Source organism: Buceros rhinoceros, unplaced genomic scaffold (genome assembly GCF_000710305.1).
Source record: "Buceros rhinoceros silvestris isolate BGI_N320 unplaced genomic scaffold, ASM71030v1 scaffold11035, whole genome shotgun sequence".
Lineage (NCBI taxonomy): Eukaryota > Metazoa > Chordata > Aves > Bucerotiformes > Bucerotidae > Buceros > Buceros rhinoceros.
In genome coordinates this window covers 15,911-35,880 of record NW_010413440.1, presented here as the reverse complement: position 1 = coordinate 35,880, position 19,970 = coordinate 15,911, and the positions used below count along the sequence as shown (strand labels likewise).

The window sequence follows — 19,970 nt, the reverse complement described above, 5'->3', positions numbered from 1 at the left end:
CGGAAGAGCTGAGTCACACAGTCAGGGTGGTCCAGCAGCTCTGTGTTCCTGGAGCTGTTCTTTGACTGACAGCAACCCCGGGAGCAAGGCTGTAGTGCACAATCTAACAGAGGGGGTGGCAGAAACACCATCTTGAATGAAAGGAAAGGCAGGTAAGAGCTAGGGTTTGAACAGGCCTGGTGATGGGATGGCAGGGGCTCTCCAGACCCCCACACCGGTCTGAAAGAGCTATAATGAGCATGCCTGCTCTCCAAACTATATGCTGTTTCTCTGCTGCGATCCCTGTCTGCCAGGGTGATTCTGGTCCACAGGCACTCAAAGCGATTTCTCTCTCCCACGGAGAAACCTTGTGTTCTTCACTCCAGACCCTGGTGTCTGCAGCTCATGGTGAGTGGCACATGCCTGCCATGGCCTTACAGTTTGTGGGGTCCTGTGAGAAAAGAACTGCTTGTTTTCCCACAGAAAGACCCCATTATTACTAGGCAGGGCATAAAAAGGAGAAACAAGTCTGATTATACAAAAACAAAGGGCTAAACTCTCATTTGCAGTATTTGGAAACGAACTTGCAAAAGGGCAAACAAACCCCAGTGCCTAAGCTGCTTGACAGGGTGAGCTTTGTTCCCAGCAGCTCCATGAGTCTCCTCAGTAGTCTCGGTTGGTGCTACCGAGAGCTCTGCCTTCTGCAGGAGCATCGCGGGACTGGTCAGCGGGGTGTGGCCCAGCATGTGCCCGGGGCTGTCACTGCCAGGACCCGACTCTCTGGATCCTGAATGAGCCACACACAGTCAGCAAGCAGGAGAGAGGAGAAGGAATTTGGGGAGGTGCTCTCAGTGGCAAGCCTGCTATCTGTCTCGCTAGGCCACCATGAATAGTCTACATAGTGCTCGTAGTACGGTGAAGGCTCCAGAGGGAATACAGTGTGTGCAGTTAGTAGTCCTGAACCCTACAAAGTTTTTATCTCATTTTAAAAAATGTGATGAACAGCAGAAGTCAATGAGGTAGGAAGAGATATGCCAAGTGGAAGATTCTGACTCCAGTGTTAAGTGAGGCTGGAGGCAAGAGATGAGGCACCCCAGAGCAGAAGACAGGGTGGGTGGATTAGTCTGCTAGGCAAGCAGTGCCCTGTTGCACAAAGTGAGGAAGTGGGTTTTGGTGGGGGAAATAATAGAAGCGAGCTGAAGTGGGAGAGGAGAGCTCAGAGAGGCCCGTGGAGTGATCTCTGACAGTACAAGCTGGTATTAGATGCTCTCCAGAGAAAGCCTCTAGAGTTACCTGAGGTCCTGAAACACTCAGACAAAAGTCTCATTGTGAAGTATTACCTAAAATTATATTTTCCTGTTGCATGCTCCATGCTTCAAACACTGTAGTCAACTGTTTTACTGTTACCTCAAGCAACCAAGCTAAATTTATTATTTATGTTTAAACTTTGTCCTGCAATAATGACAACATGAATTGGGCATTGCTTTCTACTGCGAACCAGGCTCTGTCTGTTTCTGTGGTGGGAGATGGCCACCTCCAGGGCCGTTCTGACCCAATCCTAGGACCTGTCCTCCAGGACAGGGTGGGACTGAATGCCTCCTGGGTGCCACTTTTCTCTGGGTCTGCTAGACAGGCTAGATGATGAGCGCCGATCAGGCACCTGAAGGTTTGCAAGATGTAGGAGTGTGTGCGTGCTGTCCCACTGCAAAGGCTGGCCTTAGGTAGGTGACACTGAGCTGTGCTGGGTGAAACCTAAGCACTTTCTGATGATGGAGGTAAGATACAATGAGGGGACGAGGGCCCTGCCTGAAATGCAGCAGCACGGGCTTTTCACTTCCTTCACCACCGAGTTGTTGCTCCTGAGCTCTTGCACCACCCAGTGTGGTTCAGTGCCTCAGAGCGGCCACAGAGCATATCAGTGCCACTCTGGGCTGGCAGGTCCTGGAGACTGGACCAGGGCTGCTACTGCTAATGCGGGGATAGGCTCTGCAGCGATGAAGCATTGCTCTGATGGCTGGGGCCATGCACTGGAGGCTAGAAAAAGTGTCTTGTGAATGCACAGGTGCAAGAGGGAATTTCTCCAGAGAGGACCAACAGTTGAGTTTGATGAGGTGTTAATTAGACCGTTCATGCAGCCTGAGCTGTTGGAGCACAGACCAGGTTAGCTACCTACTGCGTCTTCAGGTACAGGAATCGCAGAACTGCTCAGAATTTGTTTGGGGGAAACATTGTGAGATTCTAAAGAATTAACATAGGTTTTAACAGCAGATCAGGAATCAGACACAAAGGTTAATGCATGATTGAATCACACATTCAGTGCTGGAAGAGAAGAAACAGGAGGGAAAGCTATTAGGAAGAAGAGATGCTAATGTGTTAAAGTTCAGAACGTTTTGTACAAAATTTAGGCTGGCACGTCCTGGCAGATTTGGCAAGGGGCTCTCACAACCTGTTGTTGGCTGGAGTAGCCTGGTTTTTGCCACTGGACACTCACAAGCATCGGTGTGTTACCTCTACCATGGCCCAAGCTGCAGTCCCAGGTGGATAAGGGCCGGCAGGCATGTGTGTCTATGCTAGTCTGGCTGTTGTTGATGCCCTGTGGTCATTTTGGGTCCTGAGCCTGCTGAAGTCACCAGAGATGTGAAAAACTTATCTGGAGCCACAGCCTTTTCCTGCCTTCTCATCTCCCAATTCTCAGACCTGTTGCCTCCTTGGCTTTCTGTCTACCCTCCTTCCAGCTTCCTTGGCCTCTTCTTGCTGCTGCTGTCACTGTCATACATCACACTGTTGACACAGAGCTGCAGCATCTCTCAGCAGGTGACAGCAGCAGGTGAGGAAGCTCCTACATGCCATTTCACAGTGCTCTGAAAGGAACCTATAAAAGTGAAGAAGCACATTTGTCAGTGATAGTGAAGCCCTTCCTCCCTGCCAGGTGTGGACATGGCAGGATTGGAAGGGGGTGTGGAGATACTGTCTTGATTATCTGTGGGCAGCCCAAGTAGGGGTGAGGTTAAAAGCTGTCCCGATCCTCAGCCCTGCTCCCTGTATCCTCAAATCAACCCCAAGCCCAGGTTCCTGTGTTGGTGCTTATGTGGTAGAGATGTTAGCTTCTAGTTCATGCAATGATGCAGGATGTACACTTGGGGTCCAACGCAACCAGAGGCCAAAGCAAAATTAAGGTACTAAAAGTAGGAGTCTGTGGTGCCTGTGTCTTCCGTCTGTGCTGTCACAAGGGCGAGGAGAGCTGTGGCTGTCTGAGCAGGTCAGCACACATGAGTCAGTCTTTCATCCATGTCTTGTTCTGGAATAGCAGCCAAAGACAGTGTATGAACAGAGCTTGCTTGTTTAAATTCAAGTAGGCAAAGGAAAAAGGGAGAGCCTGGAGTAGGTGGTATCCAGCAGAGGGAAGGACTCCGGGCTGGTTTCAGGAAAAAATGTAGGTATTTGTCTTGTCCTCTTGCTGACAAGGACTTCTGTCCTGTTCGACACAGGGGACTTGTAAGCACCGCATTTTGTAGAAGCTTTGTTTTGGCTGTTTGACTCTCTTTGAAAAGTACATCCTTGCTGTATTGATCTAAGGCTCTTTAGTGATACTGCAGAGACAAGCAGAGCCAGAAGCTTCACCCTTATGCAAGCTACCACAAGGCACCAACTGTACCAGGACACTGAATAGGTCCAGAGCAAGATTTTCTTGCAAAAAATCGAGACACAAGACAAGCAACATTAAACTGATGATACAAAAGGAGGAGGAGGTCACTGCAGCATGAACTCAAGATCTGGTAGCATTGAACAGTATGAAGGAATCTACTCATAAATACACTGAAACGAGGTGTGAGGGATGTGATGAGGCATTTTGTGGTTGGTTTTATGGCAGGGTCAAGGATCTGAGATATAAGCACAGGATTTAGCTATTTCTCTTTCAGGAGGAAAGTGTTAAGATTGTTGTTGCTGAAAGATGATCTGGATGGCCTGGTATAGGAGGAATGAAATGGGTAAGAAAAGACAATGATGAGATTATGCCACTGTGTAAGTACGCAGTGTCCTTTCATCCTGATTGCTATCTACAATCTTAGTCAGTTAATCTCAGAAAAAATGTAATAGAACCAGGAGGTTTCAGGGAGAGGAGCCAAGGATGTGCGGAGTTATATGTGATATCTTCACATGAGAAGAGATTCACTAGGCTATGCCTCTTCAGGTCAGAAAAAGACAGCTCAGAGGGTATGCTACCAAGGCCCATGAGCCTGTGAATGGGATGGTTTTTCCACAGTGCAGAAAGTAGTTTGGAAAGAAGGAAGAAAATTTTTTACATGATGTGCAATGGCATTGTAGAAGTCATTGTTGCAAGTTATTGCGAAGGCCAGAGGTGAGTGTTCTGAAAGGGACTGAACAAATCAATGGTGGGAAAAAGCATCATCGGTAACTCAACATTATAGTCCAAATGCAGCCTCCAGAGTCCCTGGAGTGCAGATTAACGAGGCTGGGTGGGTCAGTCTGGGACATAAAACCCTCTTCGCTGTAAGGCTTTTGGAGCCCTGCTGTAGATCAGGTTGTTGAAGAAAGGTGATGCTAAGCAGAGAGAAAATGCAATATAGCAGCAGATTTATACACAGTTCTCACCAGGCTCTGCTCCCGGAGTGAAATGCCTGTCTGAAATCTGGCACTGCTGGTCAAAGTCTTTGTAGCAAGTGGCGTGAGTTGAGTCTGGTACCTGTCTCTGCTGCTGTAGGTATTTGGTTGTGCTACTGGAACCTGAAGAAGTTAGAAAGTGAAGCCTGTGCCTTAGTCGTCCTCATCAACCAATTTAGACACAAAATAAAGTTATTTCTTCCCATCACTGTTGGCTCAAAGGCCAGACATCTGCCGCCCAGCTCTAGGGATCCACCACAGCACTACAGTCAGGCCAGTGTTGCTTCTACATTTGGGGCTTGGTGGGGTCAGTTTGCTTCTGTAGTACTCCACGGAGCAGCAGATGAAATAACCGGTGTTCGCGAAGCCCAGCACCCAGGAGTCAAATGGCAATGCTAAACCACCTGGGAGCCTGTGGCATGATAACTTGTCTCCTTGTGTAGCTGCATTCTTTGTTACAGAATCACTTTTTTTTTTATTACTTAAAAGATGACAATCTGCAATTATCTGCATAAGAAAGATTTCTGAATGCAGATTGCTCTTTAATGTACCAGGAATAAGCCTAGGAGGTTCCAGTGGCTGAAACATTCAGGTGGGAAATAACATGCTTGGAGATAATTAACCATGGGAGCAATTTGCTTAAGGTTACAGTGGGTGCTACGTGACTGGCAAGTATTGAATCGGGACAGGACATCTGTTTCAGAGATGTGCCCGCACTCAAGTGACAGTTGTGGTCCTGGGAGACGTGACTGTGGGAGATGCTCTGGAAGAGGTCAGACTGAGCCACAGTTTCACAATACAGAGTTTTGGCGTCAGTACCATCTCGTGGTGTTGCAGCCCTCCTGCCCCACCCTGCCGCATCTCATTTCTGACCCATAAGATGCTGTTCCACCTTGTGCCCATATTACCATTTCTGGGACAGAGCTGTTAACTCTGTGGGTGACTGAGCAATGTTAAATTACATATTTCTCAGTGCTTATTTAAAGACAAGCTGGAGCCTCGGTTCTAGCTCAACGCAGGGCCCCACAAGTAGCAGTGCTGGCATAGGATGCTGGCACACAGACAGCTGCAAGGGAAAGGAGATGGACGTATCCAAACTCAGTGGCTCGTCTCATCCTCAGTATCACAAAGTCTCTGCCCGAGGTTCCTCTTCCTCCATGCGCCTCTGTCATGTTCTGCTTTCCCACTTAGAGATGCAGCCCCCGCAGATTTTGAGGACTTCCTGGACATTTGCCCAGATTTCCGTTATGTGGGATTCCAGCCGGGGATGCCCTGGGGCTGCCACCCATCTGAACTACAGGGCATCGCTATTGCCCTGCAATACACCCACATTGCCTGCACAGAGCAGGCTGATCTTGTCCCACGTCTCCTGGGGAGGGGATTTACTACGCATGTGCTGCATGGTCGATTGGTGCTCATAGAGAAAGCCCACTGTGTAGGAAAATGGCAGATTTACTGCGCCAGGTCGACCCATCTGTGCAGCACATGTGCAGGGATCTGAGCCTTCCCGGAAGCGTCTGGTTTGCTCTGCCTGTGCTGTGCTGCACACATGGACATCGCACAGTCTAGGAATTCCCTGACAAAAATGTGCCAGTGCTGGTTGTTTGGACTGTATGGATCTTCGCTGGCCTCCAGATCTGTGGTTTGAGTTGCACAGGTGCTACAGGAATAGAGGGATTAGTAACAGCTGTGGTCCTAAACTGGGGATATTGGGATACCTGCATCCCCACCCACCCTGGGCTTTCATCTCTTGCTGGTGCAGTACCACTGTTGGGTGTTGAGCTGCTCTAGGTTCCCTTCGGAGGGTAGAGACCATTGACCAAGTCATCCAGGGTGCTTCAGGCACAACTCCACCATTAAGGCAGGACTTGAAGATTTACCAGGAACTTTTGAACTTCATCCTGCAAAAATCTCAATAAAGGAAAGAAAGAAAGGAAGGAAGGAAGGAAGACGTAGAAAGCAAAATTTGAGCTAGATAGACATCTTTTGTGGTAAAATTTGAAAATGACCAGAACTAACCAATCTTGTCTGTTACAGAGACAGAAGAGGAACACTTAGCAAGCCAGGGCCTTTTCTGTCCTGCTTTTGGTCTGCACTGTGCTGCCTGAATGATGCCTGTGTCCTGGAACAGAGTTTTCTCAGGAGCTCTTTAACAGCAGACCAGTTAGCTTCCTAGAGACTGGGATATGAGACACACAGACGTCCTGCTTCTGCTGCTCCAGGGTTGCTGCAGGTTGTACCGAGGGCTGGTTTTGCTTTTCAGTCCGTGCTCAAAGACCGCTGTAGTGGGTGTGTTTGCAGCAGGGCTGTAGGCACTGTGGAAGTGGTGAGGAGAACCTTCCTCCAAGATTGGTCTGCTCATGGTTTTGGACTGGAAAATGCCAAGCTGAGCCTGAAGAGGTGATTTAGTAAAGTCCAGGATGGTTTATTACGCAGCCAGAACATAAAGCATTTGATGTTAGAAAGCAAGCTGAGCTCATTTTCAAACCCAATTGCAATATATGGATCTTCAAAACCAATATAGTGTTCATAATTTCAGTTTTCAGTTCATTATTTCATTCTTGTATACATCATGTGTTACATTTTAGGCAGCAGTCTCTGTACTAAGCATTTAAAACCTGGGAGTGGGGATTTTTGATCCTTTTGGCATATTTCTGTGCACTAATTTTGTAGAACAGCAGCCTCTCCATAGCAATATTTGCAAAATCCCCTTTTCACCAGATGACCAGTATGAGTTGCAGGGAGCTTCCACCTCTCCCTCCGGCTGCACTGGGGCTAGTTCAGCTGGTCTCCTCACCCTGCTCAGCTGAAGAGGAGTTGCCCCCAAACCAGTGCCCTGGCACTGGTCTCCCTGGCCTGACCCTCGAGAGAGCTGTAAAACCATTTCTGAAAGGCGAGCCTGGGAACTGGAGCTCACAGCACTGCTAGGCAGAGAATCAGGCATCAGTGCTACAGGGTATTACAGCATGTTATTGTTTTTCCATTTCTAATTGTATCTCTTCCCTCTCTGTCTGCAGGGATTTATTATCACTGCCTTTGCCAGTGTCCTCTTATGCTTCACAGGGTCCAGCTGCCCTTTTGTCCCAGTCTGTAACTGACCATCATCATTAATTTAAAGTCAGAATGATTGTTTCCGAGCTATATTTAGCCTGAAGCTTGCTGCTCTTGTTTCAGACTTGATTAAAGGCTCGTGTGCTGGAAAGCTCACTGCTCATCCCTGCCGCGACAGCTAGTCTGATAAAAGGGTCTCCTCTCTTCTCACAAACCTTCCCTTCCCCACCCTTGGCCATGGGGGTGTCCTGGGGGAGTGAGGGTCGTAGGACCCAGCACCGCTCATCCCTGTGTTCTGGTGGAATCAGGACATCTGAGTGGTTCCTGTTTTGATTCTGGGATCCTCATGTGCCAAAGAGCAGCCCGGGACAATACAGCACCAATTTCTTTTTCATCACGTTCACTTGCTGAAGCCAACGTCTGCTGACCTGTGCATATATTATCACCTCCAAAATGCGTCAGCATCACACTGCTGAACAGAAAAGCATGCCTGTCCAGTTGAGGGTGCCTTTATGTGGTTTCATATCTGTTCTCCTAAGCATAACAATATAGTAACTGCATGAGCTTCCCTGTGGGAGCCAGAGTTTTCCAAGGTGCAGTTTGGATTGCTGGACCAGCGAGCCAGCCAGGGACTTTCTTAGATGGCAGGGAGCCTGTGCTAGAGAATGCTGCTGCGGTGGTTGCGCATGGGCCCCAAGATCAGGAATTGCTTTGGTTTTGGCATTGGCAGCATAAGCAGATACCCTTGTGTAGCCTCAAGCCTGACTCAGACAGGAGCTGTCTGGAAGAGGTGTATTTTCTTTAAGACATCTGGGTCAGAAGCCGTCAGGAGACTAATGCATATATACAACACGCTGTAGCCGTCTGCGTGGAAGTGCTGTGGTTAGTCATAGGAAAGGGACAAACCAAAAGTGCGCCCAGAACAGATTCCATCACTTTGCTAACAGCCAATGCCAAAGACAGAGCATCAAAAAAAGGGAAGTACGTAGCAGTATCTGTCCAGCCTTTCCTCCCATTCTCCAGTGTTAAGGGGCTTCCTGAGCTGGAGGTGGCATCTTTGCATTCCATAGCCTTGTTGGTTTTTATTTCAATTTTCTTCCATTTCTCTGGTCCTTCCTTGAATCCAGGCATGGAGTTCCTCAGGTTAAATACATGTTGTTTGAAGAAGTGTCTCGTTTTAAGACCACCATTTTAAACTTTTTCTTTAATCGCTATTGAGCGTTGCTACAGTCATAGAACTAAGTATATGCCCCAAGATCTTGTTCCTGAAATGCTGTTGTCCTCCAAAAGCTCTCCCTATCTGCCCCAAAATCGTGCTCAGAGCCCAGCTGCCCAATGGGTTTCTCTCTGTTATTCTCAGCTGTGCTTGCTACAAGCATTGGTATTAAGTGTAATTTATTCCTTCCATTTAAGGATGCAAAGGTTTCACTAGAAAGGGTCTCTGAGTGTAGTGACCACCTTTGGTATCCTGTGATGTAGGATGGGCATCGGTTGTTTCAGGACTTTCCTTGTGACAACATCAGGCTTATACAGTTTCTTCCTCTGTTTCCTATAGGTTCATGAAAGTGGCTGGCAGCACGGTGGATGCTGTTACCTGGCAACAGTAGGTATTCACCATTCCTACTACTTTCCAACCCTCAATGATCAAACGATGCTGGGAGGGGAGCTGATGTGTTCTCTGGGTGTGAAAGGGGACAGATGAGTGGCAACCATCTCCTCTATCCTTCTGCTGTATTTAAATAGGCAAAAGAGGCTCTGTTCTTCCTCCTGAAGTCTCTCCAACAAATACAGGAGGGAATGTATTAACCTTTACCACTGAAGCTGACACAGAGGCTAAAAATACCACTGCCTGTCTGGCCTGCCCGATTGCTGGAAACAAAGCCCTGCACTGGACCACTGAGTCCCTGGAGGCAGCTGGGAGGACAGGCAGCACCAGTGGCGGCCAGGGTGGGGATAACAGTGAAGAAAAAGCCACATATGACAGATGTATAGGGCTATCTGACAGCCCTGTTCCTTTCACCCCAAACACTGCCTCCTTGTGACTGCTGGCCTGAAGCTAAACCAGACTGACTCAGAAGAGGGAGAGGCAGCTTAGACCAATGGCAAATGCATAATGCCCCAGTCCCTGCTCCGTTTTGTAAGGGTCTCAGATGTCCATAGACATGCTGCTGTCCTGCACTGCAGATGGAGTTCCAGCAGCAGATGTCAATGGAAAGGGGGTGAACATAAAAGATCCAGGTCCAGCTGGGGCTGCCAGAGAGATGCTGATACCTGATTTTCCTTCCGGTTCCTACACATACTTCTGTTCAGAAGAGCAAAGCAAGCTCTGAGCTGTAGCACTGAGTGTGACAAGCACCAAGTGGAGGGAAAGTTTTTCTTATTTGGGGGGAAATCCATAAACATCTTTTTCATCCCCTTATTTCCAACTGCCCCAGTTTGCACACTGTGGCCAGAAGTAGGCTCCCCAGCAGGCCGGCAGTCTCTTCGGTGGGAGTGCAAAGGTTGGTGCAGAGGTGAGTCAATGTGCAAGCACAGCAGCGACCACCAAAATTGGTAGGAAATGGGGGGCAGACAGGATGCTCTCCTGCCACAGAAAAGATACATTTCAGAGACAGGCATTCCCTGCAGCAAAAACCACGGTGAGACCCCACTGTTCCCAGAAAAAGTGGATTTGCTTTTATGCTGGGTTAAACTTCCCACTGCTCGGCACTGGCCTCGAGCGTGGGAGCTGGGGTCTCAGGGCTAAGGTGGGCTTGTGTGTGCTGCCCACAGGGCTTGTCCCCCAAGCTGGTCCTTCACAGCAACCCTTCGTGGGGCACTCAGGCTGCTTTGCTGAAGTGTAGCAGAGTGGTTTGTAAAGCCCACCTCTTGTAAAGACCGTCTGGAGACCTGCTCTTAGAAAGAGCTTGGCAGGTTTTAAGACTTCGGGTTTTCTTGCAAGTTCACCCAAAGTCTCTGTGTCGGTGTGTTAACCTTGGAGCCTCCTGAAGAAGCAACTGTTGGCATCTCAGTGGTTTGTAACACCAGGCATGACCAGCATCCAGCAAGTCCTGTTCCTCAGAGAGCTTAGCTTGCCTCACTGTGCTGCAGTGTTGCCTGCTTGGGTGTTTGGATCCTGGGACTTGCCTGCCGGGCAGCAGCACCTTACTGCAAGGGAGGCAGTGGTGTAACAGAGCATTTGGAGCAGGATTTGCGTTACTTAGAGGCTCATGCTGTGCAACTATGTTCTATGTCTCATCTGGGAGTTTGCTTTTCATGATTACACGATGTGCTGATCATATTTACTTAGTCCAGGAATTTGCTCTTTGCAGCGGGTCTTGATCACTGGGCCAAACCCTTGGATGAGCTGAACAAACAAACTTCCAGGCTTCAGATGTGGGGTTTCATCCTGGTGTGCAGGGAATCTGCCCAAACGGCTGCTTTGAGACCTTTTCCTATAGAATCAGTGCAAAGTGCTCAGCAGATCCACTGCAGTGTAAGACCTGCTTCTCCCCAGCTTGGGTTTGGAGTTCTGGAGATTGCACCCGTATGCATTTGTGAGGACTGGCAATGGCCACAGCTCTGAGTTGGGCTTCTGTACTGTTTTAGAATAAATGTCAAAACAGTGTCTCATCCCTCTGCTCCAAACAGCAAAACAAAACAAAACAAGTTCCTTTGTATCCAAGAAGAGAATTATTAGCAGGAAACCAAACTGCTGTCTAACCAAGTATGAATGTTTCTGTTCCAAACCCTAACGTTCCCCTGGGATATCGGTTATAAATTTGTCAGAGCTGTAATTCCTTTGAAAGGGCTGTGCTTGATCCAGAAAGGGAATTGAGAAGGGAATACATCGTAGGGATCTCTATTCTCTGTGTGAAAACAGATTATCTCTGAAGTACATCTAATGGAAAGGTGACACTGGGTGGAAATGAGCATCCTTGCCAGCCGTTCTGAGTATGGTTTCACTTACATATGTAACTCAGCATGTGGGCCTCCCTCTTCAGAAGTAATGTGTCGCTGGAGAGGGATGTGTGAATGGCTGCAAAATGCTCAGGGAATTTCCACTGAACAAGGGTGTGGCACGTGGGGCTGCCAGTGGCTCTGAAAGCTTTGGCATTTCCCTGATAATTTAGTTTGCTTGTTATGTTTGGTAATGAGTAAACGTTCAGTTTACTGTTGACTCCCTCAGCCTTTGGATGCTGATTTCCACTGCTGAGAAACCTCCACACCGCCACCTCTTTGTGTGGCGCTGGTGTCCTCATATGTAGTCAAGATGCATTGCCCACTTAAACCTGCACAATGCCCAGTTCTGTCCCTGCTCTCTCAGTCTGTATGGCTGGTTTTCCCTGCGAAGTCTTGTGAACAACTCCGAGTTTGGCATATTCAATGACCAAATCCTTGTGCAATGCTGCCTCTGAAGTACAAATCCCTTTTACTTAGGTGGAAAGTAAATGTTTGCATCATCAAAGCCAGTGGACATCTATCCCTGTGGCTCCTTGGAGAATGCCATGCTACCCTCCAGGACGGAAAGTCACTTGCCCTGTGTGGCAAATCAGAGATGTTGGTCTTAAACTGAAGCATCTCCTCTGGCTTAGACATGTCAGCTATGCAGGTGGAGATGCTCATGAGGCAGTAACAGGAGGCAGATTTCTCAAATGTACTGGGGGAGAGTTACCCACTGTGCACCCATCCCCTGATGTATATACCAGGGGTATCTTACATGAGCCTGCTGTGAGTGCTCAGAGCACAGTGTCTTCAGAGGTTGTGCCTGGAGAAAGGTGTTGCATGAAGGAGACACTGCCTCATCTCCACCTGTAAATAAAACAGGCCAGGGCACAGCTTTGCCCACTGGCTTGCCATCCTCTGGGCTGTCTGATGGAGGGAACAGTCCCTGGCCACCGGCATGGTCCCAGGCGATGCCAGGGCATGGCTGGGGAGATAGCATGGGCCAGAGATGGCTCCGACCATCAGGACAGACAGAGGCACCTTGTCTGGAGGCAGAGAAAGGCATAGGTGTGAGCTGTGCCTTTACAGATAGAGAGCAGCAGCCCCCAGTTGTTCTTCTTTACCAGTGCATTTATTAGTTGACTGAAGGTGGGCAGCACCTCTCCCCTGTGCCTGCAGGTCTCTGCCTGCAGGGAGCAGGTCACATCCTACCTCTCCTCTCTCACGGGGAGCAGTGGGGTTGTGTCCTGCGCTGTAGCTGGGCGCTCTGCCCTCTCCTCAGGAAGTTGCTCAGGGATCAAGGCCACCTCTGTCGGCAGAGGTGCCTCTGTTTCACAGTGGCAGTGGCAGCAGGGTGTCATGCTGACAGCGGGGATCTGCCCCGCTCAGCATCCCCAGCAGGCGAATGCCCTAATTCCTAGCAGACTCTCTCTGTAGCAGCAAGCAACGAAGTAGACCCGGAAATTCCTGAGCTTTGGGAAGTGGGCTTTAATGTAATTAACTGCAACAGAAGAAGAGGTCAGATACTAGGGGCAAAGGTTTCCCTTTAAAATGAAAAAGGAGGTAAATAAAACCAGCTGCCCAGGAGCCAGTGCACTGCCTTCATTAAGCATGGGATGATGCTCATGGTCTCACGCAGCAAATTCTGGATCTTTCCAGAAAACTATTTTAAAGGCAGCACAAGACCTAAAGGTGACAGGACAGATCCAGGTAGCCAGCTCCAGATTTGTGCAAGTGCCCTAATGCCTGACACCATGTTTCTCTGGGAAGCACACCTCCCTTTGCGAAGTGTACCGATCCCATCCTGGCTTTCTAGGGCATATTTACATGTGTTTTTTAGAAATGGGTTATGTAAATGGAAGGGGAGAACTGGCCTCAGCTTTGTATGGCAAAACAGAGCGCCCAAAGTGGCTGTACATGGCCTTTCCTCTGACACAGATGTCTCATCTAGGATTTAGTTGCTAGATCCCTCTTCTCCTTGGCTAGCTCTTCTCACGTTCCTCAGATTGGCTGTCTGCAGAGACAGTGGCATCAAACTGCGGGAGTCACCTCTGCGCGTATCTGTTCTGTGTATCATAAGAAAGAGCACGGTCTGTGCCTACGGTGGGCATGCTGATGTCTCCTAGGCTTCAGGGCCAACTGGGTGCTGCATCATACCCAGACCCCACTGAAAGATCTGCCAGCCTGTGCTGGGAGACAAACAGTTTGTCCATGAGCTACTTGTCTTCTGCCTCTGCAGAATCACAGCTGCCAGAGCCTCCTGCCCGTGCTGGGGAGGGACTGTTCATTCATCTCCTCTGGCACTCAAACCTCTACAGCACGGTAGAGGAGGATGTGGATGCCACAGTCCCATGGGCTGGCTCAGCCCAGCTGCCTCTGCATTATGCTACTGCCAGGGGAGGTATTTGGAGCCCTGTGTAGCTGCTGGTGGCTTTTCTGGAGATCAGAGAGTTGACCTGTTTGGAGTTTTTTCCTTAAGTCAAGTGCACTGAGTCATTGTAAACATCAGCAAAGCTGCAGCCTTTGCTCCTGGGGATAATCCATGCCTAACAAGAGCTTCTGCTTTAAAGGCCTGGGGGTTGTTTGTATGTTGAGGGGTTTTGTACTGCCTTTATAGAGGGTTAAATTTCTTAAAAGGAATTGCCCTCACCTCAGTGACAAAGCCTACAGCAGAAAGCTCACCCATTCCTGAGTAGCCTGCTACCAATGAAGAGCTCAGTGCCTTTCTCTTCCCCTCAAGCCTTGCAAAGCTGGTGCCATTTTCCCTCTTTCCCAGTCTGGGGAGGTTGAAAAAAACCTCTTGTTGTCCACAAACTTCCCAGATAGATCTGCAAGAGATCCTTGCCCATCTTACACAAGCTTGTAATTGAATTTTGTGCTCTGCTTAAATACCCAAAGCTGAGGTGCTCTCCTCCTCGCTCCCCCAGGAGACGTGCTACCAGTAAGATTTCCTGATACCAAAGCAGGTTTATTTTTGCCTTTCATCCCTCTACCTGTCTCCATTTCTCTAGGTTTTTAAGGAAGGCATCAACAAAATGTGACCATGGCAATGACCTGGGGCATTTCCTTTCCCTGCATGGTCTCGGCTGTGCACAGCAGGGCAGCACCCTCTCAGGCTGCCTCCTCCGCATGGTTCCTGGGAGGGCAGAGCCTGGTATGGGGCTGCTCCTGGAGAGATCTTCCTCTCCCTTGGCAGAGGAGCTGTAGGTCAGAGCACACCATGTGCTTCAATGAGGTGATGAGGAGGTGCAAGCCTGCCTTTGTTCTCCGAGGGGTTTATTCTGGGCTCTGGGACCATGCTGGCTTTTGCTGAACCCTGGAGAAAGCCTGCTGTGATGGAGGCGCCATACACAGGCTGAGGTCTCTCTAACTCCATCTTTTCCCAGTCAATGCACCTCCTTTTTATGGCCTTCCAGCCAGTTTTTGGCCCAGGTGATGGGCTTTATAGTCCACAGCAGTCTGAAAAATGGGTTTTGTCCATTTCTTAAGTGCTGTGCTAATATCCAAACATCTGCCATCCCTAGAGTCCATTGCTTTGTAATTTTGTCTTTAAAAATAATCTCTGTAAACCCCACCACTGCCTGCTGCTTACAGAACTGCTCTCCTCCTGGCAGCCAGTGGTTCGACAGTGTATAAGTGATCGGAATGATTTTGAACACTTCCTATGTGAACCCCAAAGATAATCCCTGCCCTTTGCACCTTCCAGTCACCACAGACATACATAAATGCTTCTTGCATCCTTCCCTGGATGACACGATGTTGGAGTGAAACTGGGGTGTGACTGGCGCGTTCCCATGTTTTGCTGGGGACACAGCTGGGACTGTGTGCCTTGGGGAGGGTTGACAGGGGTGGTTCTTCTCGTTTAATGCATTTGAAAGTTGAGCCTGTAATGCACGTCTGTTCTGGTTAGTGCTGGCGTTGTTCCCTCTTCGCTGCAGATCCAAGTGCATAGATTCAAGTGCAATTACTCTGTTAGCTGGGTGGTGACTTGGAATAGAGACACAAAAATCCTCCTGAGCACTCGTGCATGTTGCGCATGTGCCAGTTGCTCTGTCTGAGGCCAAGTTAGCCCATGGCATCCTTTGGGGATGCTCCTTCATTCCAGAACCCAAGTGAAGCAGCTACTGTGGCCACTATAGCTGCTTGCTGGAGTGGACGAGATGCTTGTTAAGGAGAAATCAGTCCTGGAAAGGTGAATCCACCTTTCTCCAGACTCCAGTTCTTCAGCCCGTTGTGCATCCTAGCACCTCTGGCTGCACTGCAGTCTGTGGAGAGGGAAAAGGGTCTGTGTACGTCTGGTGATCACCAAGTAGATGTGGCTCCAGTGAGGAATGGGAGGTAATGGCTGAGCCCTGCCAGCCCCAGCCTGAGCTGCTGTAATTCCTGTGCACCTCTGTTCCCCACAGCACGGCTCCAACACGCTCCAGGGCTCACTGTGTCGACAGCTGATGCATGCTACAGATTTGGGAGAAGAAGGTTCAGAAAGTTTCTCTTGCAAAACCTCTTTATTAGCCAAGTGGCTGTCCCAGGCATATGCCAGTGCAAGCTGCAGCAGATGTCCTAGTGTCCCTGTAAGGCTGGGAGGACCCTCTGGGAGATGGGCAAGGGCTGCTACTGCTCCTTGTGTGGGGGCAGAGGTGCCAGCCCAGGAGGGGCTGGTTGGGAACACCTCCAGCCACAGGAGAATTGTACTGGGGGACACTGGAGCCACGAGATGGTATCGAGGCATTTCAGAGCCTTCCTCCCACACTTAGAGTCAGATGATTCACATCACGCTTGGCAGCACTATAGCCATGCTTTATAGAAGCAAGCACATGGAGAGCAGGAATCATCTCTTTATGTGGGATGCACACTCTGGCATTCCCAGGGCAGAAGGGATTTCTGTGAGAGGAGAACTTCCCCTACAGTAATGGCCACGGAACTTCTCAAGTCGGGTATTCAGCTGTGGATTTTGCTGGAAAAGCGAGAAAGGAAGGTGCAGATGGTATATGGGTGCTGGGTTGCAGGGCTTGCTCTGGTGCTGTAGGTCCTCAGCCTGTGTACCACACAGTCACTAGTCCTTGCTCAGAAACACCATCAGGGCTTAGCCTGAAGGGTTGTTATTGCAGCAGGACATCCACAAGCAATTCTGGTTCTGAGACCAGAAGAGGCTCTGCACAATCCTCCCTGCAGACCAGCCACTGAATGGAAAGTGTTCTGCAACCTGGGCAGAGCGAAGCAGTTATTCCCAGGGCTGGAAGTGCAGACACCCTCCCCCGTCCCCTCCCGGGTGTTTACTGCTTGAGTTTCCAGTGAGTCTCAGAGGCTATCCGTGCTCAGGACCCTTCTCCTCCTTGGTGTCTGCGTGGTGTCCTGTGGCTAAGGGGCTCTTCATTTCAGCCATTAGATTTGCATGCTCAGTTTTGCCATCCCGTAGAAGCAATCTTTCCAGTAGCAGTGGTGACCGGGCCCAGGACTAATTAGCGTGTCTGCATGTTGGAAACAGTGTGTCCTGAAGACAGCAGATGGGTGCAGACAGGACAAGCCGAGTGAGTGGAAGATCTCCCAAGATCTCCCTGTTCATGTAGCCCAGGTGCTGCCACATGCATTGGTTAGAGGGTCTTCTTCATGGGGTCTCCCCGAGATCAGCGCAGAGGGTTCTGCAAAGCCTTTCTGGGTGATGTTTTGCTCCCAGCATTTGGCATTCTGCTCCCAGTGTTTCACCAGTAGTAGTTAAGAAAGTGCAAAACCTCCTGTGGTTTCTGCAGTTTGAGATGCTCAGTGTTCAGGGTGCACCCACCTCACGCCCTGTTTTGGAGACTGAAAGCATCTGCCAGACATAGGCACAACCAGAGGGCCAGCGCAGGGCAGGGTGCAAGCGGGGACACCCCCAGAGCAGAGAAGGCTTCTTGGCATGGGACAGCAGTGGAATGGGAGGACATAGTTCAGGGCAGAGCTACTCCCAGCTGTCTGATCTTTGTCTTCTTATTTTCCTTCCAGTTACTACATTGATGGCCGAGTGGCCAAAGTGACGGACTTCCTGAAAACACGCCTGTTAGACACACTCTCTGACCAGATCAGGAAAATCCAGAAAGTGCGTGAGTGCAAAGGGGTCTCCAAGAGGCAAGGGAGCACTGTGCCCGCGGTAGCTGGCTTTGGCACGGCTCACGGCCAGGGCTCTGGCCTCAGCACTGACAGGCTCCCAGGGGAGCCAGCATGGGGCAGGGCTGAAGGGCGGCCGCTGGGACAGCTGTGCTCCCAGCCTAAATGCAGCCAGTCCTCATGCAGGGGACGGGAGGGAAGACCAGGCAGCACACTGCCTGGCACCGGGGCGGGGTGTGCGGCAGGGAAGCGGCCAAGGGGTACAGTGTGGCGTGGGCTGCGCGGGTGTGCTGGTACGCGGGCTGGATGCATGGGCCAAGGTCAGGCACTGCCGTGCAAAGCCTTTCTAAAGCAGCTGACTGGCCTGAGTCGTCGTTCACCCATTCCCGAAGAGAGCAGCATGTAACATGGGTGTTCTCTGAAACTTGCTCCCAAGCACAAGGAGAGGAGGGAGCAGCCAGGCAGCACCAAACCACCCCAAGCACAGCCGGAGCTGTGCCTGCTCAGGAACTGCTGTGATACCTTGTCCCACCCACTCACAGTGCCTAAAAATGTGCTTGAGAAGTTGTGACAGTTGCAGTTCTAGGGCAATTTTCACCAATGGAGAATCATAATCGTTATGAACAACTGTTTTTTTTAACCCGATGGTCGTGTTCTGGCTGTGTTATAAAACCCAGCTGTTGCTGGTGTGAGTGTCAGAGTTCCTGACAGTGCAGCGAGCACTCCTCTGGGGGGGACCCGGCTTGCATCTCTAGCAACTGGGTAGGGGACAGGACCTTCTCTGGGTACCCCCATTTTGGTTGATAATGGGGGCGATGGCTGTGGCTGACCTGCTCAGCTGTCAGTCCAGGAAGAAATAAAGAACACCTAGTAAGCGGAGAATGCTTTAGGGACTAGAGGAGATGTCCATCCGTCTGTCTTGTCTAGGTTTTCATACCATACCAGTCACCACAATGTCTTACAGTTGTAATTCCTGCAGGGAGAAACTGTAAGATGAGTAAACAACTCAAAGAGGCCCCGGGAAAGGGGATGCGAGGGTCGGCACAGCGAAACTGGAGGAGAGGAGCCACTTACTGAGTCCTCCAGCACAAGCTGGGAATCCTCCTGCTGCGGGGAGGCATGGCAGGGCGGTTGTCAGGATCAGCATGAGGGCAAGCAAGAAGCACTGGCTAATCCTGCCCCCACTGGGGGTACAATACCCCTCCAAAAGTGGTGGCCTTTGTCCCACCCCTGCTGCGGGCTGGAAACCTGCTGGGAAGAGAGTGAGGCCCCATCCATTCCCAGATCAGAGGCAGCAAGGATGTGCCCTCGGTGGGGGCTGGGGGAACCCTTGCACCCACGGGGCAGGATTTGGTCTGTGCGGGGCAGGGCCAGGGAAGGGCTCTCCTGGGAATGCCAGTGTGGCTGAGCAAAAGCACAGCGCTGGGTGCTAATAGCCTCCAGCTTGGCTTTGAGTCCGCGCATCCTGCCGGGGCTGATTAGAGCAGCTGGGCTTGTCCACTTCCCTGTTTTATTGCTTCCTCTCCGACGGGGGAAGGTGGCGGGCTTGGATAATTACAGGCAGGATGCCAACACCTCTGGGGCTTCAGTCAGAGATGTCGACTCTTACAGGCTGTGAGTGGGAGGCAGCCCAGAGCTGGCGTATTTAACATCTTTGAGGGATCCCAGTCCATCCAGCACATTCCAGCGCTCCTCACTAATGGGGCAGGAGCCATCAGGCTGCACAGAGTGCTCTTTGGGCTTGCAGACATCTGGTCATGATGTCGTCGCCCGGCCTGGAGAAGTGGGATCGCAGGAGAGAGAATAGGGAGTTGCGTGATATCAGAAGTTGCTTATTTTGGGAGAGGGTGGCTCTGGCCATCCGAACCCTCCTGTCCAACCTGGCATCTCACAGGCGTCTGCACTGCTGTCTGGAGCCTTGTAAGCGGGGGGCAGAGGACGGTATGTTTGCACCTGCATGTTCCACCTGCACCAGGGACTCCTCGGGTGGCGAAGACATGGGGCTGGGTCTACACATGCTCGGAGGCATCCACGGCTTTCTTCTTGGGTGCCTCCCATTCCTCCACGTGGTTGCAGTGTCCCAGTGCTCCCACACCTCAGAGCCACTGGGAGCCCCTGGCTGGCAGCCACCTTGCATGGGGATATGGAGAGCTGAGGTGATATAGCAGAGCAACCTGTGAGACAGAATACGTGCAGAGACCACGGGGAAAGAGCAGAATCCAAGTTTGGGAGGTCGTGCTTGGAGCAGCTCTAGAAGACAGGTAGTGGACCTGTGGCAGTGGCAGGAGAGAGTGAGGAACAGTCTCCCACCA

At 50.5% G+C, this 19,970-nt stretch overlaps 1 protein-coding gene across 1 annotated transcript in view; it reads left to right on the top strand.

Moving 5' to 3' along the window:
• Positions 1-19,970, top strand: part of HPSE2 (heparanase 2 (inactive)) — a gene marked incomplete at both ends in the record, with an annotated part of 98,119 nt that overhangs the window by 62,596 nt on the left and 15,553 nt on the right. Inside the window, 2 exons of the mRNA XM_010136733.1 lie at positions 9,209-9,256; positions 17,557-17,650. Coding sequence (XP_010135035.1) covers positions 9,209-9,256; positions 17,557-17,650 — 142 coding nt within the window. The remainder of the gene's footprint in view (positions 1-9,208; positions 9,257-17,556; positions 17,651-19,970) is intronic.